Source organism: Dioscorea cayenensis, chromosome 7, assembly GCF_009730915.1.
Source record: "Dioscorea cayenensis subsp. rotundata cultivar TDr96_F1 chromosome 7, TDr96_F1_v2_PseudoChromosome.rev07_lg8_w22 25.fasta, whole genome shotgun sequence".
Lineage (NCBI taxonomy): Eukaryota > Viridiplantae > Streptophyta > Magnoliopsida > Dioscoreales > Dioscoreaceae > Dioscorea > Dioscorea cayenensis.
Window position 1 is genome coordinate 28,946,605 of NC_052477.1, and position 26,512 is coordinate 28,973,116.

Below are 26,512 nucleotides of genomic sequence, written 5' to 3' on the forward strand. Positions count from 1 at the left end.
CAAACAACTGTAATAGATTCTTTCACAGTCATATATCAAATTTTCCACAACAAAAGAATTAATCACATTTTAGGCCAAATCTTGACAATTAACAAAACCTAACATGACATCAGTGTAGCCAACACGAGAAAGGATCAATGATTTGTATGCTTGATCATTTTTCTCTTACATTTTCACAGTCCACTCCAGTTTCCATAATCTACTACCAGGCTGACAAATGTTTGATATCCACCAATTCTGCTTAAAAGAACCCCCAAATTTTTGCTTGAAGATCTTCCTTCCTTTCTTCACTCTGTCACTGAAGTTGCTAATGCCATGGGTTTCTATGATATTTCTTACTTGCTTGCTAAATAAATTTAAAGCCAATATTTTATCTCTTGCTGATAAATAGGTTTCTTTGTGTTTTGCCAGAAAGGATGCAGTTTATAATAGCCTTCATTTTTCACTAGGTGCTAATCCTGTGCTTCCCGGGTTGCATGTCAATTTTATGTTTCTGAATGTGGAAAGTCTTTGCTTTCAGATTTTGGGTAAACGGGCATCAAAAACAAAAAAAATGAAAGAACCCTGAAAACATGAAACATCAGGCGCGTCTTGTTGATTCAATGAGCAGCTGTTGTCAATACTATCACTTTGCAGATATTTTTTTGTTGTTGTTTGGATCAGAACCAATTAACCTTTTCAAAACAAAGACTTGATAACAATCACTACAAATATGCTAATCAATGACAACTGTATTTTTGTAGTAATAAATTTAAATAGAGTTGCACAGATGATGTTAGTTGAAAAGGATTTATATAAACTTTAGTAAGATAGATACATGCCGCTTGCTCCAACTCAACATTTAAAGATACATGTAATTTATACTCAGAATATTAAATATACTTGTTTAAATAAATTCAAAATAAATATAAATAAAGATATATATATGTATTATTTCAAATAAACAATAATTGAAATAAATTTTAAATTAATTTCAAATAAAAGTTCCCTCCAAAGCAAGCCACGACAGAACACAACTAACTGAACAAGCTGATCATCCCAAGCAGACAACCTCCAAAAAAAAAAATAAAAAATAAAAAATAATTAAAGCCCAAAATGTAAGAGGATGAACACAGCTAATAAAAAGAGATTTAGAATTTAAAAAACAATACAAAAAGCCACTAATTACTTGGTCAACCTAAACAGGAAAATTAATACCATGATCACCGCCAAACAAAGGGGAACACAACCCAACATCATTGGCGAGCAGGAGGTGCACTTGCAGTGACACCTGGGCGAGGCCCTTGTCCAGGTCTAGGTGCGTCATCCTGCACAGCACAGCATGGTGAAAACAGTCAATAAGAAAAATACTGCCTATTAAAAGACTGAGTTAAAAGTGAGGATCAAAATATATGCAAACATATTATCTTTTTGTTGATTTTCAAATACTTTCAGCAAAAAACCACTGAATAAATGGTAACTTCTCATATTATAATTAGAACGATTCACTTCATAAAAAGCTCGAGAATAAGTTTTTTATGCTAAGCAATATTCTAACAAATTTACGTGCCTCTTATGATGCAGAATGAGCTTTCAATATTAATCACTTTAACAAATTTACTTTCCAATAAATTAGTTATTTTTTTACCCTTTCTTGGGGACCTAGTTTGAAGGAAATCATGTGTAAAAAGATTATGAGAATATTAACTACTCTCGATAAAAAAACTAAAAGTTCAGTCAGGACAATTGAGATTTCACAGAATAGAAATACCACAGCAATAAAAGATAAATATTAATTTTATTAAAGGTTAAAGTGAAAGCACAAACTTGACAAAGATTTAAACAGTATAATTCTGATAGATAACATACGGATGAGGTAGGTGCATTTTCATAGTTCTGAGCATGTTCCATCATATTAATAATCAGCTAAAAGTAAAGATGATTAGCTGACAAATTGAAACATATGATGGCTACATGTAAGGGACGAGTTCATCCCACATGGCACAAAAAGAAAGCCACTGGGGCAGACGTAAGGTCCCAATAAGTTAAGTCCTCTCTTCCTAACGAGCAAGATTTACAAGATGGGATCTGAACAACTTTAAATTTACTTTAACAAATATTCTAATGCCTTAGCATATATGAGAATCAAGAATATCATTGGATAGAATAATAAATACCATACATCCACAGAATGGTTCCCGGTTTAAAGCTATAAGGATACCAAGTGATATTACACATCAATTTGCATCTTAGCACCTAAATTAGTACAGCTTGAGTTAAAAAAAATTAACTTAATAGGTGGGATGTGAATGAAATCCATAGTTAAAGAATCCGTAATTAACCCAAAATAAGAAATACACAAATGATATCATTGACACACATGCCAAAATTATATAATAGTGACCTAATGAGAAAAATAACAGTAACAATGTGCTTCATATAGTCAACCTAATAAATCATGATTTAATTTTAATTTCTTCGCTAAAGCATATACAAGCTTAAACAAGGGGCTAAGTAGGTACTAATAACTGTTTAACCTCTTAACAACCAATAGCTTATCATAAATCACACTTGGTTTAATTAGCCAATGCAAAATTGTGGACATTGTTGTCACTTATGTACTAGGGAAAGCAAGAAAAAAAGAACAATGACAACTTTCATACACCCTAACAATTCTCATAACCAAAAGAAACGGATTAAAACTACATCTGATCAATTTTAGTAACCAATTCATATCATTCAACAAACATAGCATTGTAAAAAATCAAGCATGTAATCCAAGAATGTGAATTTGTTCATACCCTGCGCCTGAAGCGCTGTGGAGGCTCACGGTTCCTCCTATCAGTGCGAGACCTAACCCTAACCACATGAGAGTGAATCGCGCAAGAAACACAGTACTGCATCTTGGCATACAGCTTCGGAAGAGTATAACCTAGCCAATAATGCTAATCAACAAAACCCTTCAAAAAGAGAATACCAAAACCAAAATCACAGCAAAAGCAACTAAAAATCAGAGATAAATCCATCCAAAAACAATACCATCATAAACACAGGCTTCCTGCACATCCCTAACTGCAGCTTGCTCAACGATATTCCTCACCAAAAATCTCTTGATCGCCTTGTCCTTCAACATACCAAAAAAAACATCAAATGATCTCTCAGATCTGAGGTTTTCCTTTGTATATATGTTTGTATGATTGCGAATCGAACCTTAGGGCAGCACTTGCCGCAGTTGGAGCAGCGGATGAAGTTGACATGGCCGCGGCCGTGCTTGTTACGACCGCCATTCCTGCGCTTGAACGTCTGCACGACGGACAAACAAACAAACATGGAGATCAGAGATCGGCATTAATGGAAAACGAAGAAGGAGTAGAGAAGTCGAGCAAAAGGAAGAGCTAGGGTTTCAAGCGCTCTCACCATCGGCGGAGAGTGAGGAGCTCTGATCTCCTTCGAGGGTTTGCGGGCTGAGGGCTGAGGACAGTGTTTGGATGCGAGTATTTAACTATTTATAGTATCCAAACCTACGTGCTGGAGATTATTATTATTATTATTATTATTATTTTTTAAATTCAAAAATTTAGAAAAATTAAGATTACGTGCTTATTTATAAACAAACCATTTATTTTCCAAGTTTTAATAATTTTAAAAAATTCTAAATTACAATAAACATAAAAAAATATATATATATATATATAATTTATAATGAGACTTTAGTTGATTAGTAAGGAGTGTAATGATGAAATTGCCCTAGAATTTCTACCGTATTTCAAAAGAAATTCAATATCCTACAACAAAACACAACCCCACAAAGTTATTTTTTTTTTCCTTCAAGATTGACAGCTAAACCATTAAAAAAAAAAGACACCTACAAATCTCTGCAGAATAAATGAAGACAAAACAAGACCCACACACATGAACACTAAAACCACCCGCACACAACTACTACTAACACTAAAAAAAATATATACCCTCATATTTAAACTCTAATCATTTGTAAAAAATTCTAATAGATTTTAATGAAGACCTGAATACCAATATATCATTTAGTAGTTGGTTGGTAACACAACCTTGCATAATTGAAATGATGAATAAAATAAAAGGGCATGTTTAAGGTTACAGGTAGCTGCTGCTTGGCAATAAGAGAAAATCGTTTTACATTGGTAGCAAGAAAGGCCATCTTATTCAATACATAAAACATACAAATATAAAAACGAGCAAGCTAACTTCCGAAGCCGTGACGAACTCTCATCAGGCAACCTCTTTCTCATAGACTTCACTGGCATACTTCCAGTTGATAACTTTCCATATGTTACTCAGATAGTCTGGTCTAACATTTTTGTACTGCAAAAATGCAGAGAATAGTTTTCAGAAACACAAGAAAAGGTTTGCAAATAGCATGGTAGCATGTTAAATTAATATTCATTGTATGTTTTGCAAATAGCATGGTACCATGTTAAGTTAATATTCATTGTATGGTAACATTCAAAAGAAAGACTGGATAATCTACCTGCAGGTAGTATGCGTGCTCCCACACATCAATCCCTAGCAAAGGGACTAGCTGTAAGCCTTTGGTTACAAGTGGATCCTGAGATATAAAGCAGGGTTACTTATGGTTTCATATATGAGAAAGAGCTTACTAAACATACTTGTGGAAAGAATGAGCAAAAATTGGGAAGAAGATAATAAAACATGTATCACAAGTTGCAACAAAAAAGCAGATCATAAGTCAATGTACATAATTATTTCTTGACCTGATTTTCTTATTTATATTCCATAAAATTAGCTTAGCAAAAATGGGTTAAAAATATAACATCCTTGACATTGGAAACTCTCAAACTAGGTTGTCTGCAATGCTACCTCCTCATTAGAGATGGGGTTTAGGAAAAAAAAGTTATCCAATGAGCAAAAAAGATTTAATTTGACTAGGAGGCAATTAGTAAGTTTCATCAACAGACAAGAGATTTGAAGACAAATTGGGAGAATTATTTCTAAAATTTTGGGTGAAAACAATAATAACATGGGTGTTACTTTGTTCAATGCTGAAGGAATTACATCGATGTTCATGAAGCTGACAAGTTTGCAGATAATATTCATCAAGTAAATTGGAATAAGTATGGGTTGTCAATTTTCATCATTTCTCTCATTTGAAAAGAGCATTTTCATGTAATTATTCTCTGACATAAGTATCCTTTTCGAATTTTATGTTGACTTATTCCACCATTTTGTTTGCATAAATAACTGGTTGAACTTTACATAATACTTGAAAAGATACAAAGGAAGATCAGGCAAAATCCATACGGAAGGCTGAAGCACAACAACAGTGAAACATGCATGCAATAAATCTATCAACTGTAAACATAACATAATGCATCTCTGTTTACCTGGTTTGCAGTTGTTTCAATTCTAAGCTTCTTCAGCTCCTTGTCAAGCGCAAGCCACTGTTTGTGGTGACAATGGAGGATATAGAGAATCAGAAAGTGTGAAAGAAAACACCATGCATGACCATGGTTGAATAAAATCAAAGGAGTGAATTGCCTTTGCTAGGAACTGAAAAAAAGAGCACAGCATTGGACAGGAAAAACTTACCACCCATCCAGAACCCTGTAAAGCAGCGCCTTCTGCATTGATTATCTTCACCAAAGTTTCCAACGAGCCAAAATTTGTATCAATTGCCCATCCAAGTGCAGCATGTGGAGGCTCTCCTCCTCCCTTCTGCAAGATGATACATTGTTGAAAATTATGCAAGCGGTATCATCAAAGTGCGCACTATAAAAAAAAACAACTAAATCAATGTGATCTCACTTACATGAGCAGGAGCAAGATTTTTCCAAAATATTGAGTGGTTAACATGACCTGCATGACAATATCAATTTATCAACACTTAAATGCCTTTTGAAATCTGAATTCCTTCTCATAAGCTATATATCTCTTCACCATACCATGGATAAACCACAAAAGTTATTACTTTCCCAACTCAAAGCCATATCCACAACCAGACAAATGGTTCCCAAATTGAAAAATAAGCACTAAGATAAAGCCATGAATTTGCCACCAAATTTATTGGGGGGGAAAAATCAAGCTAATACAACTATCAACATCAATTGGCAGTCAATAAAATTCATAAATGGATTTGCTCAACAACAATCACTGGCGATAAATCAAGTGAAATTGGCCAAAGACATGCATTACTCTCAAACCACAATACCAATTACCAAACAATTAAATCTAACAAACAATAACCACCACCCAGATCTCTATCTCAATTCACAAAGAAAAACAATCAAATTCAGCACAAAAAAACCACAAATTGAAGCAAAACCTAACCTCCGCCATTGAACTTGATGGCGCTCTGCAAGCCAACGACCTTGGATGAGTCCCCCTTAGCCATGGCCTCCTCGAGCTGCTCCAGCGCCTTGTTATAGTTAGTGATATACGTCTGGTGGTGCTTCTGATGGTGGATCTTCATGATTTCCCCGCTGATTGCCGGCTCCAGTTCCCCATAGTCGTACGGCAGATCGGGAAGCGAGAACGTCTGGAGACCCCGCGCTTGCCGGAGAACCGGAGAAGCGGCGGCGCATCGGATTAGGGTTTGCTTCGAGGCGAGGGTTCGGATCGCCATGGCGAAGAGAAGAGCTTGGCTGAGGACGAAGGGTTGAGCACTAGTGTTTTCATATACTGCGGGCGATGAGCGGTGTTGCTCTTTTACACATTTACCCTTGTATTAGATAGATATTACGATTATACCACATTTATAAATAAGGTATGGCGGGTTTTGGACCCGTTAAGGAGTGGGGTAGGGATGGAATTTCAAGTGGAGGAGGCTTGGCTTGGCTTGGCTTGGCTTGGTTGGAATTAAAGGATTTATTATTAAATAATAAAATTTGGTTGATTGATTACCATATATTGTATTTTTAACAAAAATAATTGTTGCCTTTTACTAAAATATTGACTTAAATTAGTACATCAACAAGTGATATATTTTATTAGTAACACTGTTTAATGAGATATATTACCAAATTTATTTGTTTAGCTAAAGGAATATTATATTAATTAAAAATATATTTAATTTTTAAAAATACTTAAATGAGGAAACAGAGTTTTTTTAATTAATTGTGCTAGTATTACAATTAAACTATTTTAAGGTGAAAAAATAATTACAAAAGAGCAAACCATTGAAATATTATATATATATATATATATATATATATATAAGAGAAGATACCTTCATTTCATCAACTTGGTGGAGACCGTACACTAAACAGCTAAGATTATATTAAAGAACAGCACAATTAGCATTATTTTAAAACTTCATTGTATATTCTGTGGAATAAGTTGAGATTCATGGTCTTATTCAATATCTTTAGTGATTAAGGTATTCAAAATAATCATTTACAATCATCTTTTCAACTAAATTTGTATTTTTTTTCTTCAATAAACTTATTTTATGTTAAAAGAATATATTAAAAAAATATATATCATCAAACATATTAAAAGTTCCCATTCGGGCTATTTTGTGAAAGATTTTGCCAGCAAAGCAAAGAATAATGGTAATTCAATTAATACCTTGCATCTATTTAGATTCTAATTAAAAATCATTTATGTTTATATATATATATATATATATATATATGATCATCTACAACTTATATACTCGATGGGGCTAGAATCGAGGATTCCATGACGATCATCAAATGGAGTTTTTACTTTTTTTCTTCTTAGATTTGTGAGAGCTCTCATTAATCGAGAACCATATTAAAGATATTTGATTCTTCAAATTGACAGAGACTGATAATCCCTTTGAGTGGTAATTTCTCCAAAGTCTTATTTTTTGCCTCACCTTCTCTTCTGTTAAGGTAAAATCATCTAATCATTTTTTTTTAAAGTTATGCGTAATTTTAATTCGTTTGTTCTATTTTATGTATTCAATCATATACTCTATTTCTTTATGTTTCCATTCCGATCTTTTTTTATTGGTAATCCTTTTCCTTCTAATATATTTAGGGTGATTTATTTAATTTTTTTAAATTGATAGTATCAACCAAAAAAAATATATATCTAACCAATAAGCCAAATTATACATGTGGACCCTCAAAATCAAAAACCCAAAATATAAAATTAACACAACAAAACATTTATAAAATCCCTATCACCACAAGAGAAAAGAGCAAGAGAGAAAAAAAAACATAAAAAGAAAAAGAAACACTAATAATTAATACAAAGTATTGGGTAGTGCTACTCTTGTAGGTTTTTGTTCCCTTGTTCTCCCACTCCCCTGCCCTTTTCCCAAAGCACCCTCCCTAACCTCCTTCCAAAGGACAACAGTCTCCAACCTTCCTCATAAGAAAAAAGACACTACAAAGGGCACTATTGGCACTCATCAACCTTGATGAGATTTATTATAGTTATCTTATAACAAAGACATGCATCCACATTGCCATTTAAAACCCTCTTCTTTTGTTTCATTCTCTCTCCATCTGTCTTAACTTCTTTCCCAATCTCTTCCATTATCTTCACAAACCTCCTTCTCTTCCTCTTGTTCTCATCTCTAAACTTTGTTGATGATATATAGTGCCAATATGTGCACAAACAAGAAGATGAAGCCACCTCATTGTGTTGAAGAAGATGAAGAAAGAAACACAAGTGATGGTGAGGAACCAAAGTTGCAAAATGGATCCATTCTTTGGCCATGCATAGGAGAGGTAATCAATCCTTTCTTTTTCATTTTTATTTATCTCTTTTTTATTTTTTAATGAGCTCTTTTTAATGGATCCATGGTTTTTATTTTTGGTCTTTTAAGTTTCTTGAGAAAGAGAGATGTTTTTATTTTTATTTTTAAAGGATCATGCATGATGGCACTTGGAAACCATTTGTTGTAGTGTTTATCACAGGAGGATATCACCATGCTGTGGGCTTTAGCTGCTGTTTTTAGACAACTTGACAAGCTTAACCAATTAAGGTTGGGTTGGGTTGGGTTGGGTCTGGTCTAGCTCACTCTAACTTGGAGATGATTAAACATTTAAATCTCTTATTTAGGAATTAAAATCAAGCGTTTTAATTGTTTTTGTAGGTTAAATTGTGGAGTAAATCAGCATAATTATTGCATTTATTAATTTAAAATTAAATATTATGACTAATGTAAAACCAGGCGGATATACTGCTACTATAATAACAGAGTTGGTATTTTATTTTATTTTATTCACATGATATTTTTGGAAAATAGAGATGAATGGATTTTATTTTTAATTTTTTTATAAAAAAATTTTAGTATTTAGATTGTGTGGAAATCTTTGTTTCTGCCTTGACTTGAGTTAAAATCACTTGAATGATATGGAAAATTCTGGATATAGTTTTTAGGTAAATTCTGGATATAGTTCAACACTGGTTTTTGAATCACTGTCAGACAAACTTTGAAACTCACATTGCTCCAGACAAATACAGTCTTATCCAAACTATAAACAAAATTCTTAAAAAATAGTTTATTTTTTATTTTCTTCCCTTTTAAAAAAATATAATCTGAGTAAATGTTACACTTTGAAAAATTAATAGCAGTGTAAGAATTTACTAACATTATATATATAAAGTCAGTTTTAGAGTGTAAACATTATTAACTTTTTATTTGAATTTAATATTTAATTATACAGTGAGCACTAGTGCTGGTGAAAGTGCCCTTTGGAATGTACCAAGAAGCAAAGGGCACAAACAATAAATTTAAACATTTAATTAACAATTATTTTTTTCCCTTCCAAATAAGAGATTTTTTTTTTTTAGCTTTACCAACCAACTCTCTGCATGTTCCCCAAAGCTGGAAAACCACGTGATTTCACATTTTTATAAAAATAATATATATATTTATATTTATTTATATATTTATATACATTGATATTGATTCCAAAAATTTATCCACTTTGATCAGTCCCAATCTACGAGCTTATGCTTTTCAGGAGTCATTGCAAGGATTGCACTGCAAATGACTGTCAATCTGAGCAACTGAAAAGTCATTACAAGAAATAGGAAACAATGTTGCACTCCTCTTTGATCTGAAAAAGATTCATTAGAACCAAACTTTTCCTTTTTATCTTTATTTCTTTTTAACCATTTCAAATGCAGGAGTCATTGTTAATTACTGATGATGTGTTGATATTGACTGAAAACTGTAATGTAATGCAGGTTGTTGAGGAGCTCACATCTTTAGCACAGATTGTATGGCCAATAATTGTCACAAGTTTCCTACTTTACTCAAAGTCAGTAATTTCTATGATTTTTTTAGGCAGACTCGGCGAAGCAGAGCTCGCCGGAGGCTCGCTTTCGATCGCCTTTGCGAACATCACCGGTTACTCCGTGCTTAAAGGTTTAGCCATGGGCATGGAGCCAATCTGCGGTCAGGCTTACGGCGCGAAACGCTGGGCCATCCTTAGCCTAACCTTTCAGAAAACATTGCTGCTGCTTCTTCTTGCTGCAATTCCCATTACTTTTCTTTGGCTATACATGGAGCCAATTCTGGTGCATTTAGGCCAGGATTCATATATCACTTCAATTGCCAAAAACTACATTGTTTTCTCCTTGCCTGACCTGTTTGCACAAGCACTGTTACATCCATTAAGGATCTTTCTCAGAACACAGAGCCTTACAGGGCCTCTGACTCTTGCTGCAACGTTTGCGCTCCTGCTTCATGTGCCGATTAATTACGTTCTCATCAGTTACTTGGGGTATGGAATCAAAGGAGTGGCTTTAGCTTCAGGTTTGAACACTATGATCATCAATGTTGGTCTGGTTTTGTATCTAATGTACTCGAGCAAAGCTCTGAAGCCGTGGTCGGGTTTATCGCTTGAGTGTTTAAAGGGATGGAGCAGGCTTGTGGCGCTTGCTGCGCCGAGTGCTGCTTCAGTGTGCTTGGAGTGGTGGTGGTATGAAGTCATGCTTATTCTTTGTGGTTTGCTGGGGGATCCGCAAGCCAGTGTCGCGGCAATGGGGGTTCTGATACAGACAACCGGGTTGATCTATGTGCTGCCATCGTCGCTCAGCATTGGGATTTCTATACGGGTTAGTCATGAGCTTGGTGCGCACCGGCCGGGCAGAGCACAGCAAGCGACACGTGTTGGTGTGGCGCTTGCTGTTGCGTTTGGGATCTCTGCTTTTGTGTTTGCTGGTAGTGTGAGGGGAGTGTGGGGAAAGATGTTTACCGGAGACTTGGAGATACTGAGGTTGACGGAGATGGCATTGCCGATAGTTGGGTTGTGCGAGCTTGGGAACTGCCCACAGACGGCCGGGTGCGGTGTGCTGAGAGGCAGTGCAAGACCGACAGTAGGTGCAAATATAAATTTTGGGTCGTTTTACCTAATAGGATTGCCCGTGGCCGCGATGGCAGGGTTCAGGTTCAGGCTGGGATTCCTCGGCCTGTGGCTTGGGCTGGTGGCAGCACAGGCATCATGCGCTTGCTTCATGCTGTACACTGTCTGGCGCACTGACTGGAAAGCCCAGGTGGAGAGGGCGAAGGAGCTGACTGGAGATGAGACCGGAGAGAAGGGTGATCTTGAAGCCGGTCTCCTCGTCAGTTGACAAGATCCTGAGAACAAAACAATGATCTGCAGCAAACAAGCAGCTAGTTTAACTGGTGAGAATACAGCTTTTTAGAAGTCTTAGAGAAAGGGAAACAAATACAAGTCATGAGCATAAAAATGCATGTATTTGAACCTCACAATGTAAGCAGAAAAGAAACTTCATTTCTGATTTTAGAGAATGAAGAATGAGAATGTCATTTAGCCTGCGCAGCTTCTTAACTCAGTATACAACAAACAACTGGTTTTAAAACAGGGATGCGACATGAGATCCTTCATTTTCTATGAAAATCGATAAAATTAACAGGCAAAACTGCTACAAATGATATAAGTATAATATTATGCAGGTAACTATGGCCTTCATTTGATAGCTAGCTTATTGAGGGGTCTTTCATTTCAGGCAACTCTTCAATGCCATTTACTCCCAGAGATACAAATCTGCATAGTTTGATAACTCATGCGCGAAGGTCTTTGTCCGAGCTCCACACCGGGGCTTTGGGTGCAACATTATCAGCCACTAGACCAGTTCCACTTTCCACACTTAGAAGAGGATCAGACTCGGATTCTTTCACCTGAGACCAATAACAAGATGATAATAGATTAGCACAAAGAAAAGCCAAGCATGTATAAATATGATTGCAAGATTATAGGAATCAGAGATTAAGAAATTTTATTAAGTGTTACTATACTGTTACTTCACAAACTTATTTTAGAGCTTGGTTCAACAATCTAAAACTCCAGAAATGGTTTGACTCATACAACGTTGCTTTCTGTGATGGATTATGCAAATTTTATAGGTCGTTTAGTGGGATATTAAAATCTCTAATTTATGTGGAATATGGCCAGAAAATAACTAACCATTTGCTAGCAACAAAGTAAAACAAAACAATCATCTATGACAAGAGAAAAAACTGAAGCACGACATCTTATATGAAATATGGAATACATAAAAGGTTGAAATAAAAAATACCTGGGGTATCTGGGATGATGCTTCAGTTGCTTTTTGCTGATTCTCAACAGAACAAAAATAGGAGTAAAGGATCATCCCAACTAATGCAATCAGAATGCCAAATATATTTCTCCAGCTAAATGGATCATGAAGTAAAACATAGCCAAAGGCAAGAACAAGGCAAGTTTTTAGATGACCCAAAACTTGGTAGGTAACAGGTGATGTCTTGCCGATGACAAGGAATGTACTGAAGTTCACTGAGACAGATATAAGACAAGACAGCACAATAAAAACCTGCAACAAAATAAAATATACCCATAAGAGATCCTCAGAGAAAAGAACAGAAGGGTAGAATTTACAATATTTCCACTTCTTACCAGAACTTGAGGTGTATACTTGAAAGCAAAAACATTCTGGTTTGTCAGAAGGGCATCAAGGAATGGGCCAGTGATAAATAGAGTCAGTGCTTGATAAGGGCACGATTGGTACAATAACTGGGTCGAAGAGACCTTAAACCTCTTCTGTATAGTATTAGTCATCTGAAGAAATGGTTAAGATCTCAGACAAAAGACAATATAGGAAGTGCAGAAAGTTTTAAAAAAGTCACATGAGAACAACAGTACTCAAGATTTTAATGAAAAGATTTAAGCAATGCAAGATTTATATGAGTGCAGACCTGTAATTGAATAATATCACTAAGTTATTTTTTCTAAAGAGGCAAAAAAATCCATTCAATATCTTAAGGAGCAAATAAAGGAATTATGGTATGCAAGCAGTCCAGTATATACTTTCCTAAAAGGATACAATTTGAGCAATGCAAGTTGTAATAACTGCAAGCAGAGATAAGACGGATCCCAGAACATTTAGTTGCAGATCTGTAACAGTCGCTATGCCAACACCCAGAAGGAGGATGGTGAGTGCAAACTGGATACTCCGACTGCAATTACATGTCAAGCAATACTAGTCAAGGAAAGGTTAACAAAATTGCCAAGATACACACACAAGCCAGACGTCATAACTACTAAAAGCATATATCAAACTAATGTGGTAACAGGTGCAAACATTTAGACAAGCTGCTGAAGATAATCTCAAAACTATGTCATTGTCTATTACAACAACATATCTTCAGTTTTAGATGACAGTGTACTTTAAATTCACTCTTTATCCTGTGTTTTAAAATGGAAAACATTATCTAATTCGATAGGAGCATTTTTTTGACCTCTATACAGTAACAGCCTAGGAACTTTATGGTAATTGCCTAGAGTTGATAAGGTAATGGAGTTTTATTAAGAGTTGGGTCACAAATTGAGCATTATAGCCTTTCGCTGAATATTGTAGTCCATAAAAAAAGCATGAAGTTAAAAATAACTAAACACATACACCAATAACCAGCATTTTTATACCAGAGAACAGAGTATTTGATATTGAAAGCCTCATCCTACATTTAACATGCACTTATGAATACTGGGATGTAGACATTTGGATACATTATAACTTCAAGAAGAAAATGTGCTTTCTGTTGTCCTTTTTAAGGCATACCTGAACATCTTCCTGAAGAAAAGAGTCTCCAGCAAAACAGTACAAGGAATAATTGCAAGCTTGGTCATCTGGAGTGAAGGCTAAATGAATAAGTAAAAGGCATACCGGAGCTCCAAAATTTCATGAATATATGAAAGATACTAGAAAGGTAACATTTCAGCAAGATCCAAATGAATTTTTAAACAGTAATAAACAACCAAGTGAAAAAATAAAAAATAAAAATAAAAACCTGTTTCTCACAAATAAAATAAAATACAAATTCTGGCAGCATATATCCAAATGCCAGAAAGAAACAACTTTTTTTGGAAACAATCTTGAGAAAAGAAGACACATGTCAGAACCCATTTTCCTTCACAAATAAAAGCAATTGATGTGAAAAAAGGAATATAAGATACCAAAAAGAGAGAATATGTATACTGATGTCATTATTTCCTATATATATATATATATATATGTATGTATATGTGAATCATCAGAATTAATGAAATGCAGTTTCCTCTTTTATGTGCTAACTGCCACATCCTACATCCAAAATACTCACTAAAATATGAACAAATTAAAAAAGGATATATATATTTTAACATCAGAGTATAAAAGTATTATTAAGCAAAAAATAATGTCTTCAAATATAAATTAAGTTATTATCTTAATCCAACATTCACTTATAAAATTGAAGAAAATATAAATTAAAAAAATGCTGAATCCCGAAAGACAAGAAAAAGTACCTGATAGAAACCAACAGAGTTGAAACCCAAACTTAAGTTTAATAAACCGATAGATATTCCATTTAGAATTCCGAATCCCATTACTGCCCTTGGATCAAAAGGTTTGTGCTCAAACAATCTCATCCACAACGCCACATGGAGAGAGCAAAATGTGACAAGGAGATGCCAGCTTGTCAAAGTAGTGGCTGAAAAACCAAAAGCAAAGTACAAGTTCACGTCAAATATTTACATTCTCGCCAAAAAATAAATCTTTAGTTAACCAAAGCCTTTTCAAGTTTATACACTGTCTTTACCTTCAATTGTAATTTTAATAAATGAATAAGCATGGGCCAACAATGGGTTGAAAACCACCAACTAACTTTAAATTTATTCAAGTAACAAAGGAATTCCAATAAATCCAACACCAGAAGGGGGAAAAAAGACACTATAAAAAGCCATTCTTCTCGCAAGGATTACATAGAAATGCTATACATCAATTGTGAAAGAAAAAAATTTCAATTTCCTTTGCCAAATTGCAACTCTAAAGCATCACCAACTTAAATTCATTGCAGTAAAACCCACTTTCCAACACTTTAATAACCTTTTGAAAATCCAAATTAAGATGAATCCCAGTGTCTAGGAACAAACAAGAAGTTTTTCAAGTAATATACATAGATCCATAAACAAAGACCAAAAGTCCAAATCATACATAAACGTCACCACCAATCAAACAAATTCCGTGCAATTATCCACAACTACAACTAAGCTAAATCACAAAAGATCCATCGAAGATTTCATCCAATAGTAACGCTTGAAAATATTCAACAATTAGAAAAAAACAGCATTTTTAACCCAACCAAACAAAATTCAGAAAAATCAGTCAAATGCTCCAAAATTATTCCGAAAAATCGCATTGGCATCGCGAAAAGTTAGATCCCTCACCAAACGTAAACCCAAGGGTGCTGATAAGCGCCTTGTTGCAGATCACGATCGACACCGAAGACACCACGGACAAGCTCAGCGCTCCGACAGTCCCCAACTGACATCGCTCGCTCTCCCCCATTCCTCACTCTTCTGAAGATGATTCACAGCTTTTTCGCTCCTTCAAAGCACAAACCCAATCCACCACCACCTTCAGATCGAATGCCCAAACAAAAAACCCATCAAACGAAAACCAGAGCTCGTCCGCAGAGCAATCGAGATGCAACCCTAGATCTGAACACTGCCGGGAGATTTGAAAGGATCGAAAAGCAACCAATTCGAAGATCAAAAGATGGAGTTTTTCTATTGGGTTTTGAAGAATCTCAGAGCCGAGGTGGAGAAGAGAAGTGAGATTGGAGATCTGGATGAGCGGCTCCTTCGCGGGGGGCTTCACTTGTTTTTATTATAATTATTTTGATTTTTCTTTTGCATTCTTAACCCTCAAAATTAACCAAATCTTACAATCAACCCTTTATAAATGTTACTCAAATGTTTAATTAAAAATATTAAAATTCACAAATTTAAGTGAATATTCAAGCATGTTGAAATTTTAATTTTATTACATATATATATATATATATATTGCACTCTCAACCCTGAAAGTTGGCCTAATATCACAATTACCTCTAAACAAAAAATTCATAAATTTATGATATCATTATTTTTTAAAAATAAAATGGATGCTGTTAGTTATTTTTGATCATTATTCCATAAATAATATGTATTTGGATCTGATTAATTATCAAAATAAAATTTCATTTTTTACTTAAAAGAATTAAAATAAACAATCACATGGTGGAAGTTATGCTTTACATTGGATATATGTAAGCCTGAGAGAAAAAACTTGTTTTATTATAATTAATTATTTATTTTTTTAGCATCCTCATCTAAAGTCCAAATTTCTAGTGATTAAATTTGGAAAAATCATAAACTTAAGGCAATATTCAAAATTATATATATAGTTCTTAGCATTTATAATACTGACTTCATAAAGGACTTGATTGGAATTTGATATGCTTCAGGGACGTATATGCAAAAAGACTAATTCTCACCCATTCTTCTCCTCTCCTTCCCTCCCGCCGGCAGCGACGGGCCCAATCTTGGAGTGTGATAAAAAAACAACAAAATTTTTGGGACCTCAAAATGGGACCCCAAGCTTTACCCAATGGTCAAGAGACACGTGTCCATTGGATGTCCAGGTTAAAAAAGAAGTCCTACGTTGTGTCCTTTCTTTAGAGTCATGCATGAGAACAAGCGTGGGAACTCGTCGGTGAGCTAGTGGGCCCATCCGTCCGTTGAAATTGATATGGTTCTGATCCCAATGAAAATCAACGGTGAGATTGACCCATGATGGCGTGTAAGTTAGGTACACCGATCAGGTGCATCGGACGGTTGGTGAGTGGTTGACGTATCTTGATTTTTTTATTTATAATTTCTTGCAAGGACTATTCCACGTATTTTTCACAATGGCCCTTTAAAATTTTTTAATTTCAAATATTTTTAAAAAAAATCTGAAATTTTTTTTAAAAACCAATAAAGAAAAAGTCGAAGGGGGTTTATGAATATATACATCATGACACCTCGACGACGATCTCCATCGGAGTTCGGTCATGGATGTCAATGCCCTAGAAGGATCGATCCCGGACGGCGGTGGAGATCCGAGGAGGGAGAGGTCGCCGGAGCAGTCGTCTTCCTTGGCGCCGGGGCCGGCTGGGTACCGTCTCTTTGATCGTGAGCGGAGTATTCACCAAATCATTGGAGGAGGCAAAGGTGATTTCTATTTTATGTAAATAACTTCTTATTAGTGGCTTCTGCTCTTGATTTTGTTATTTAGAAGTAGAATTCGTGGGTGATTCTCGTGTTCTTGGTGTAATTTTTTTGTCCGTGATTGGTTTTTTGTAGTATTTGATGGTGAATTTTGGTTTTCCTGTGGATTGGTTGAAGATGAAAAGCAAAGATTTGATTGGTTTAGCGAGTGTTTATGAATGAGCTCTTGTTCTATAGTGTTTGGATATAGGAAGGGAGATATGCACAATTGAAGTAGTTCTTTGGGTGTAGAATTTGTTGAAATGATGGATTATTTGGAAGCTTGGTGTTCTACTTTGAAACTATATTAAAAACGGAATTTAGTCGCTACTTGTTCTAATAAATAGTTTCTAAACTGTTTGGATTAGAGGAAAATGAAGGCAAAGAAAAGGAGAAAAGATGATGCTTTTGGTATGTGAAATTTTGTTCTTGTTTTTGTTGAGAATGAGATTACTATTTTGGGGCTTCTTGCGAAATTTCTTGGATGTTCTTGAATGTTGTACAATTTTCCATGCTATGACAGTGGATGGATGCAAAGACCCACCCTTTCATCAGCACCCCTTCCATCAGCAATTTGAAGTAGGTGTATAAGATCCTCTCTAGCATCTTGATTTGATGATACACGTTATTGAGTAGAAATAGGAATGTTTAATATGTTTATTGCCTTGGTTTGTTTGGAGTTTATTTCATTTAGATAAGAGGTTGAGATGGAATGAACTATTTTTATTTGTTTCACTACCCAGACATAAAAGGGCATTTATGCAACAAATAAGGACCTATAGGACCTTTACATATTTACAGTTGACCAAAACAGTGTTATCATGAACGGGGTACGTCTCAGTACGTAGTATAAAATGGGAACATGGTACATAGTTTAGAAATTTAATGGTAGGAAGGAGGTAGGCTTAATTGGTTATGATTTTTCAAGTCATGGTACGCTTATATTTTCAAATCATTAATACTATATACTATATAATTTGTAAAATCTTTGTAAAATGTAAACAATTTTTTTTTTTATGAAATTAAGTTTTAGTTGATTTAATTAACATTAACGTTGAAACAAAACGCCACACAATGCTCATTCTAAGAATAATATTTCATAAGTTTTAAAATTAATCTAAAAGTTTAAGATAATAAGATAAAAAATAAAAGTTAAAACGAAGTCAACATTAATATTATAAAAATACTTCAAAGTTCAAAACTTCAAATATTTTAAAAATAAAGGCTACAACATAAGCCATGCAAAACTTCAATATTCTAGAAACAAAAGTTGCAACATAATTTTGAGTCTCAAACTCTGACCATCACACATGTGGGAATAGGATAACTGACAACACCAATAAAGCCCACCCAAAAAAAAAATGCAAAATTATTAAAATTGAAGTTATGAACTGTGAAAGAATAGATTGGAAAAAAATTACAAAGTTTAAGATTTAGAGTCTCAAACTTACATGAGTTAGTGGCATTGCTTGGCCATTTTTGCCTTTCGTTTAGTCACATGGCCTTACTTCGAAAATTTGCTTGAAACTGCCTGATCCTCTTGCATCTCTTCAGTTTTTCTTGGCAGTACCTCATCATCAAACTCACTATCTAAATCAGTCCACCTAAGGTCTTCTAACCTTGTTGAATCCTCCAAATATCCATTATCTGGATCAATGTCTTACTTTATAAATGGGCCATTTACATAAGTTTCATTGAATTGTGTTTGAAGATGAATATGTGAGCAGTGTTGCTAAGGCGTGTGCCTAGGTGTTCAGACGCAGCGCTAAACCTCCTTAGCGCCTCTAAGGGTCTAAGCCAAGGCTCTTTTAGTCAGGCAAAGGTTTTTTGTACTTTTTGCGCCTTTTTAAGGCGCGCTTGATTAAAAAACTATTGATCTTCTATTGTTTAAAAAAGCCATGGTTTACTAGGTATGGATATTTGAAAATCTCTAAGTCTATTAAAAAAATAGAATCTAATAACTAAGCTATAAATATATTAAAAACAGAAGTATGGTAGTCTTCTATGTTTGAAGAGGGAGAGCAACGACCACTACGGGTTCAAATTTAGATGAAGTAGAAGATGATTTGGTGTTTGAAGATGATAAACTGACTTGGGGTGTAGTGGCAAGTGTTGCTGGTCTTGGAGAACCATCAAGACGAATTAGATTGCAATCAAAATGTAGAAGAAATTTTTCAGTTGTTGAGGAGGAAGATGACAATGAAGTAGAGCATGATGTAGATGTCTATGATTCTGAACAAGGAAAAGAAGATGAAAACATGAATTTAGAGTTTGACATTAATGATGATGATTATTAGTTGCTTATGATTTTAGGAATAGAATTCTAACTTTAAGATAAGACAAGTTTGTTAATATTAGATTTTAAGGCTTTAAGCTTTTTGTTTGTCTATTATATACCATATATATATATTCTTTATGTGTGTGCGCCTTACTTCAATCAGGCGCGCGCTTTTTTTGGGCCTTGTGCCTTGGAGGATATAAGGGTCTTAGCGCCTCGGGTGTGCCTTGCGCCCTTAACAGCATTGTATGGAAGTGGATGAAACCTAGTTTATCAGCCACCAACGACCAAGTGATCTATTGGTAGCTGGGTCTCCAATAGAACCTTCACAAGTGGTGAGAGTTCGAATTTTGGGTGAGGGCATATTTTTGGGAGTGTGAGTAGTGGTTGTGTGCGGGTGGTCCTAGCGCCCATGTGGGCATGGGCCCCTCTCCCACTTGCTCCGCTGAGACTTGTGCACACCCTGGTCTTTCTTAGCGGCTAGGCCGCTCATCTTGGCAAAAAACTAGTTTATCAACCCTTGTGCAATTTAAGCGATTCCTCTTCACATTGTAAATATAGGAATAGGTATTTCAAACTCTCTCGGTTGATGAACTACTAACCAATTATGAAAGCACTTTTTTTGCAACCTCCATTAACTTAGGAGTTTGTGAATGATAAGTTGACCATCATTCTATAGCATGCATAGTGATTTTTTCAAGTGATTTTTTTCAAGTGACCATCATTCTATAGCAGGCATCAATTTGTGTTGCGGCCATTGCAAAAAGTCTGTTTTTCAAGTGATTTTTTTCCATTCAAGGATAATCGCTTTTGTAATTGTTACCTTGCGTGATATCCTTAATTCGTCCTGACATGGTATCCATTTTTTTTTTATAAATTTATCCCATTTTGGCACCTTCACCATCGCTAAACTTAATTAACAAATAGATCGGCTTTGTTATCATAACCACATTCTCAACATTCTCCCAAAAATCTTCACTCGAATAGTTTTAGCTACAAGGTTTCCTGTCCCTCTAGTATTTTCATCTCCTACTTCTACCCATTCTTTCCATGCTTTGAGTACGATGGCAGTAGCAGGTGCCTATCTACAATCAAGCAACCTCTAAAATAGAATATAATGAGAAGCAAATCTAGTTTTAGCAACTTTCAACAATTCTAGTTTTAATTGTGCTCTAAACATAGACATAGCTTGTGTGTGCTTTAGGAAATATTTAACAATTGCTTTACCCCTTCTATATGTGTTTTTGATCTACTCTAATTCATTTTAAAATCAAGTTGATTATGTGAACAACACATAGTGACCAAAAGATGTGCCTATGTACCTTTTCAATTTCTTTTCCAACTACTCTAAAATTGGACGCATTATTAAAAACCTCTTGAATGACATTTGATGGCATGATCTCTTCTATAGCTTTTAACAATAATTCCACAATTGTAGCCTTTGTTTTTTTCATTTCTAGAGAAGTCTTCAGCATACATAAACATCGCTCTATGATTATTTGCTGCAATGACATTGATTAATGGTTAATACTTGACATTGGACCAGCATCAGAAATAATTTATACCCCTTGAGTGTACCAAGTATCTTTTATTAGAACTAAGTCTTTCTCCATACCTCTTTTGCACTTATTCAACAAAATTGTTCTTGCTTTCTCAAATGAAAGAGTTTTATATCCTTTTGAAGCTTTGTTAATAACCGTCACCTTGTCAGCAAATTAAGGATTCCGTAACACATTTAAGGGAATGCCATTTGCTCATAATCCTCTCATAATCTTCAAAACTACTGAGTTTCTCTCTAGTATATCGAAGTCTCCTCAATTGGCTTAGCAACCATTGGCTTTTGCTTCTTGTTGACAATAGAATTCTTTAAAGATGAAGAAACACTAATCTTTTCTACTTCTTGGACCATCCTTCTTATTCTTACGTATTCTTCTCGGTTTTTTAGCAATGCTTGACATCTCTGAATTTGTGCTTTTGTCCCAACTGGAGCACGAAAAAAGTGATAATGGACTCTAGTATATGGACTAGTATACTTGTTGCAATGTTTGCACATCCAAAGCTTAGCTCCACGTGGATTTTCGCCTTGTGAATGACCGAAATCTGCCACTTCAGATAAAAAGGGGCTTGGATTTGGAATCTAGTTTGGCATCATCTCCTTGTGGATCATATGTTGTTGCTTGGTTGGTTGCTTGAATCCCTTGAGAGTAAGTCCTTTTCGGACTATTATCATTACTTAATCACTTGGTTCTTCAACAAGTTGCTCCTTTTTTCTTTAGCAAACACTATTGTTATCTGCTTGTAAAATTGGTAGTAACAGGAAAAAGAAAGAGTGTTGCAACTATCGGAATAAAAAACAAAATAGTTCTATAACTTAATTACCCAAGGTGGGATGCTTTTGATACTTCTCTGTTTCTTGAAAGATTTGTCCCTGTCAATGAGTGGGAGAATCTGAATGGGGTGGTATATGTGCATGAGATACAAGTGGCTTTGTGGAGTATTAAAGACAATAAATGCCTGGGCCAGATGGATTTAACGGTTTGTTTTTAAAGAAAACATGGAGTATTGTGGGTCATGATGTTATTGGAGTTGTAAAGGATTAATTTAGGAATGGGATTATGTTGAGACAAGCTAATTCCACATCCATAACCCTTATTTCTAAAGTTTCCTACCTGCAAAATCTGAATGAATACATGCCAATTTCCTATTGCAATGTGTTGTGTATAAGATTATTTCAAAAATATTGTCAAACAGATTGAGAGGTGTGTTGAATTGTATTGTGAGTCTTAATCAATCTGCTTTCATTCCGGGGAGGAAAATTGTGATTATCTTTTGTTGGCACATGAATTGGTCAGGGGGTACCATAGAGATAGACCTTGCTATTGTGTTCTCAAGGTAGATTTTTAGAAGGCTTATGATTCTATCTGTTGGGACTTATTTGAGAAGGTGCTGCTTGTTTTTTGGTTTCGACATCATTTTATCATGTTGATAATGAATTTTGTGAGGTCCTATATATTCTCCATCATGGTAAATGGTCAGTTGGAGGGTTTTTCCTGGGAAGCAAGGATTATGGCAAGGAGATCCTATTTCCCCTCTCTTATTTGTTTTGTGTATGGAGTATTTTACTAGGAGGATTAATAAAGATGCTGCTCAGGATTTTACATATCACAAGTATTGCCTTGAGATGAAATTAAATCATCGGTGTTTTGCAGATGATTTATTTGTTTTCTCCAATGGAGATGCTGAATCAATTAAGGTCATTCAATATACTATTCAACATATTAAGGCATATATGGCCTTCATCCCAATCTAAACAAAAGTTTAATCTACTTTTCTGATGTGGTGCCTAAAGGACCAAATTGTGTCTATCTTGGGATTCAAGGTGGGTGTGTTACCAGTGAAATATCTTGGTCTCTCTCTGATCTCTACAAGACTCAGGAAGGAACATTGCCATGAGCTTATTACCCGAATTTCCTCTAGAGTGGTGAATTGGATAGCAAAAACTCTATCATATGCTAGTAGGCTCCAGGAAGGAACATTGCCATGAATTATACCATTAATTTAAATTCACAGAATTGCATATTATGGAGGCCTGATAAGGAGGGTGTTTTCACTATTAAGAAGGTTAAAGCCATTATCTAATTGGTAAGTGGTCTCTTAAAAAAAAATTTATGAGTGTGGGAATTTACTATGGTTAATTAGTTATAACCCCCAATATATATATATATATATATATTTTTTGCCACCAAGCTATTCTATGTTTTGCTTAAAGTTAGTTAATTTTTTATGTATTTGAACGAAGATTTTACATTACTAATTAGAGAACCACTACCTAGCCTTCATTGCTGCCGAGGAGGTTGGCGAGATTATAGAGCCACTACCTTAATTTCTTCATTACTACCTAGGAGGTTAGTGAGGTATTCTTCTTTACTACCTAGGAGGTTGGCAAGGTGTTCTTCATTACAACCAAGGAGTTTGACAAGGTTAGAGCCACTACTTTATATTTTTTCATTGCTACTTACTAAGAGGTTGGTCCTTTTTTTTTTTTAACCCAACTTCTTAGTGACCAAGTGCTTCCTTCTCCTGTTTTTCTTCATTTTTCTTCCTTCCCACTAAACTCATGTAAGAAAGATGAGCGTTGTTAATGGAGCTCTACAACAAATATAAGATAGAAAAAAAAGAGGAAAAGTATTAACAAGAGAGAAGAGGAAAGACTAAAGGAAAATTAGGACAATAAAAAAAAATGTTGAAGAAGGAGAACAATAAAAAAAGGAAATTTACAAAAAAATGAAGAATAAAAAGATGATGATGATGATGATGTGAGAAATTCATAGAAAGAGATGGAAAGAGCACTTTTGGTATTACAAATATTGAAAAGTTGATTTGATGTCTGCTGCAGAGGAACTATAAGTAAAAGGAGGAACTTATTGGTCACTGCAAAGTCAAAGGGACCATTTGGTTAGTATGCAAAGATCCAAGGACTGTACAATAATTTTCTTTTTATGCAATAGGTATGTAACTTGTGGCTGATAGGATAGTAGATGTTTAAGAATACCAAAAGCATTTTGATTGAGGTAAGGAATGATGAATAAATTAAACTTGGACTTCCAATTGATGCATCTGATCATATTATAAAAAAATGTAATTTAATTTGCTTTCTTCTAGTGTATCTTATTGTATAATTCTAGCTAGGTGGAGGAATTTTGATGTCACATATGAGCTTAGAAATGTATTTTGCCTATGGAGTTAGTCTTCTTTTTGTTTTCAAGCCATGCAGAAAGTGACCTACCTGTTGTGTTATGTTCTTGAATCCCAAAACATTTTCAGTGGTGTTAGCTTTCTGGTTCACTGTGCAATGGTCATTTGTTTTTTCATTACATTCTTGTTTCTATCATTAAGCAAATTTGAATTGGCACTGTTAGCTGCAATTATCTTGGGTACCCTTGTTTCCATCTTTCTGTATTTCTTTGCCATTATTGACTAATTTGTTTGGCTGCGCTTATTAATTTATCAACGAACTCCTATTCTTTTTTCATTGACTTCTGTCTGTTTTTAGCTGCTGATGTCATCTTGTGGAAACGGTGGTGGGTCTCATTTGGAATAATTGTTGTTGCTACTGTGGCATGGATTACATTTGAAAGATCAGGATTGTCATTCCTGACAATTGTTTCTGATGTCTTCCTGATCTTGATTGTGATTCGATTCGCTCAAGCAAACAGTGCTGGTTTTCTTGATAAGTAAGTGAATTTTCAATTGCTTCTTTGTGCTTTATGGTTATATAATCTACACTATTGTGTTCCATAGTTTGAATCCTTGTTCACAACCAGACAAGTTCAGCCATTACCAGAATTGGTATTATCAGAGGAAATGGTAAACAATGCTGCCGCTTCATTTCGTGTTAAAGTGAACAATATGTTGCTCATGGCACATGATATCACTCTTGGAAAGGATTTCAGGCTATTCTTTAAGGTCAGGAGAATTTTATTCTTTAATATGCTCCACCACCTCGTACTGCTTAATACTGTTTCTCACCTCAAAGATCCTTGCATACTTATGTATTCTGAGCAGGTGGTGGTCTTCCTTTGGCTGCTATCTGTAATTGGTGGTCTTTTCTCATTCTTCACTCTTGCATATATTGGTAAGTCTGTCCTCCAGACTGCATCATATATATACCATGTCAATTGCCGTCTTCCATTTTCTGTGGCTGTGTTATCATTGTTACAAGGTTGATTTTAGAATTTAAAATAAGATCTGTTTGCTAGTTTTAGCATATGATACATTTGAGGGTTCTTGCCTGAAGTTTTGTTTCATTTTAGGCATGGGCATTCCTATATTCATACCTGTAATTTTCTCACTGTAAACTAAGGATTTAAGTCCTAAAGGAAATCTTTATAATATTTCAATTCCAATTGTTAACCTAAAAGGGGGCATCAGCTCATCCCCAGGAGTATGAAAAAACCAGATTACCCTAGGAAAATATAGCAGGTGTATTCATGGATCTGTAGTTACTCAGTCTCTGGTGCATTAGCTTTGCTTATCTATTCCTTTGCTTAGAGATGATCAATATTTTCTTGAGGCATATTTGCTTATTTATTCCAAAATTTTTTGCTGATTGCATTGACAAGGAAATGGCTGGGTACTTGAGAGATCAAGTATATCAAGCTACAATCATATGAACAAAGACGAGATAATCTCTACCCTCTGCTTAATTTTTTTTGCTAACTGGGGACCTTCTTTTTATGGTTTGTAGGGACTATCATGTCGGCAACACTTCCTGCTTTGTATAACAAATACGAAGAGCATGTAGACCGATACGCAGGCCTTGTCCATCAGAAATTTTCAAAGCATTACAAGGTGGTGGACGAGACCGTCATTAGCAGGCTCCCTAAGCGCGTGTGGAAGACTAAAGACACGTGATCAAAATACTTTTTGATCTTGGTTGCATTTGCTGTATGAATTTCAAACCACTCTTTCAAACATTTCTTGTTATTTGTTCTAGCTTAGCATGTTTGTACCTATTAGGATTAAGACAAATGAGTTCCAAGGTTGGCAATAGATGCAAGATACCACACCAGAGTTCAGCAAATCTAGGGGTGATTACAAGAAATTTAAATGATCATATATATATATATATATATATTTTTTTGCCAAGATGAGTGCTTAGGCTGTTAAGAAGAAAAGCAAGGTGTGTACGAAATCTTGACGGAGCAAGTGAAAACGGAGC

At 35.0% G+C, this 26,512-nt stretch overlaps 5 protein-coding genes and 1 non-coding gene across 6 annotated transcripts; 2 read left to right on the top strand and 4 right to left on the bottom strand.

Moving 5' to 3' along the window:
* Positions 1-835: 835 nt before the first annotated feature.
* On the bottom strand, positions 836-3,450 carry LOC120264948 (40S ribosomal protein S26-like). The gene is made up of 6 exons (XM_039272864.1): positions 3,397-3,450; positions 3,190-3,282; positions 3,019-3,103; positions 2,781-2,911; positions 1,198-1,307; positions 836-1,051 (listed from the first exon to the last, which is right to left on the bottom strand). Exons 1-5 carry the CDS (start codon positions 3,397-3,399, stop codon positions 1,236-1,238), a joined length of 384 nt encoding a protein of 127 aa, XP_039128798.1. The 5' UTR covers positions 3,400-3,450; the 3' UTR covers positions 836-1,051; positions 1,198-1,235.
* LOC120266259 lies at positions 1,880-1,984 on the bottom strand. Its single transcript, XR_005538101.1, has one exon. It is a non-coding gene; the product is annotated as a small nucleolar RNA snoR99 (small nucleolar RNA).
* A 571-nt stretch (positions 3,451-4,021) lies between the features above and the next one.
* LOC120264328 (superoxide dismutase [Mn], mitochondrial-like) lies at positions 4,022-6,633 on the bottom strand. The gene is made up of 6 exons (XM_039272136.1): positions 6,304-6,633; positions 5,786-5,832; positions 5,566-5,691; positions 5,361-5,417; positions 4,487-4,564; positions 4,022-4,320 (listed from the first exon to the last, which is right to left on the bottom strand). The coding sequence occupies exons 1-6, from the start codon at positions 6,596-6,598 to the stop codon at positions 4,228-4,230; spliced, it is 696 nt and encodes a 231-aa protein (XP_039128070.1). The 5' UTR covers positions 6,599-6,633; the 3' UTR covers positions 4,022-4,227.
* Positions 6,634-8,464: 1,831 nt separating this feature from the next.
* On the top strand, positions 8,465-11,603 carry LOC120264789 (protein DETOXIFICATION 53-like). The gene is made up of 2 exons (XM_039272632.1): positions 8,465-8,678; positions 10,147-11,603. The coding sequence occupies exons 1-2, from the start codon at positions 8,538-8,540 to the stop codon at positions 11,533-11,535; spliced, it is 1,530 nt and encodes a 509-aa protein (XP_039128566.1). The 5' UTR covers positions 8,465-8,537; the 3' UTR covers positions 11,536-11,603.
* Positions 11,604-11,681: 78 nt separating this feature from the next.
* On the bottom strand, positions 11,682-16,135 carry LOC120264790 (UDP-xylose transporter 3). Its single transcript, XM_039272633.1, has 7 exons — positions 15,669-16,135; positions 14,748-14,932; positions 14,023-14,090; positions 13,288-13,420; positions 12,861-13,022; positions 12,505-12,777; positions 11,682-12,106 (listed from the first exon to the last, which is right to left on the bottom strand). The coding sequence occupies exons 1-7, from the start codon at positions 15,787-15,789 to the stop codon at positions 11,990-11,992; spliced, it is 1,059 nt and encodes a 352-aa protein (XP_039128567.1). The 5' UTR covers positions 15,790-16,135; the 3' UTR covers positions 11,682-11,989.
* Positions 16,136-17,278: 1,143 nt separating this feature from the next.
* LOC120264791 (reticulon-like protein B16) lies at positions 17,279-26,343 on the top strand. The gene is made up of 5 exons (XM_039272634.1): positions 17,279-17,477; positions 24,845-25,025; positions 25,116-25,257; positions 25,357-25,426; positions 26,039-26,343. Exons 1-5 carry the CDS (start codon positions 17,318-17,320, stop codon positions 26,203-26,205), a joined length of 720 nt encoding a protein of 239 aa, XP_039128568.1. The 5' UTR covers positions 17,279-17,317; the 3' UTR covers positions 26,206-26,343.
* The last annotated feature ends 169 nt before the right edge of the window (positions 26,344-26,512 follow it).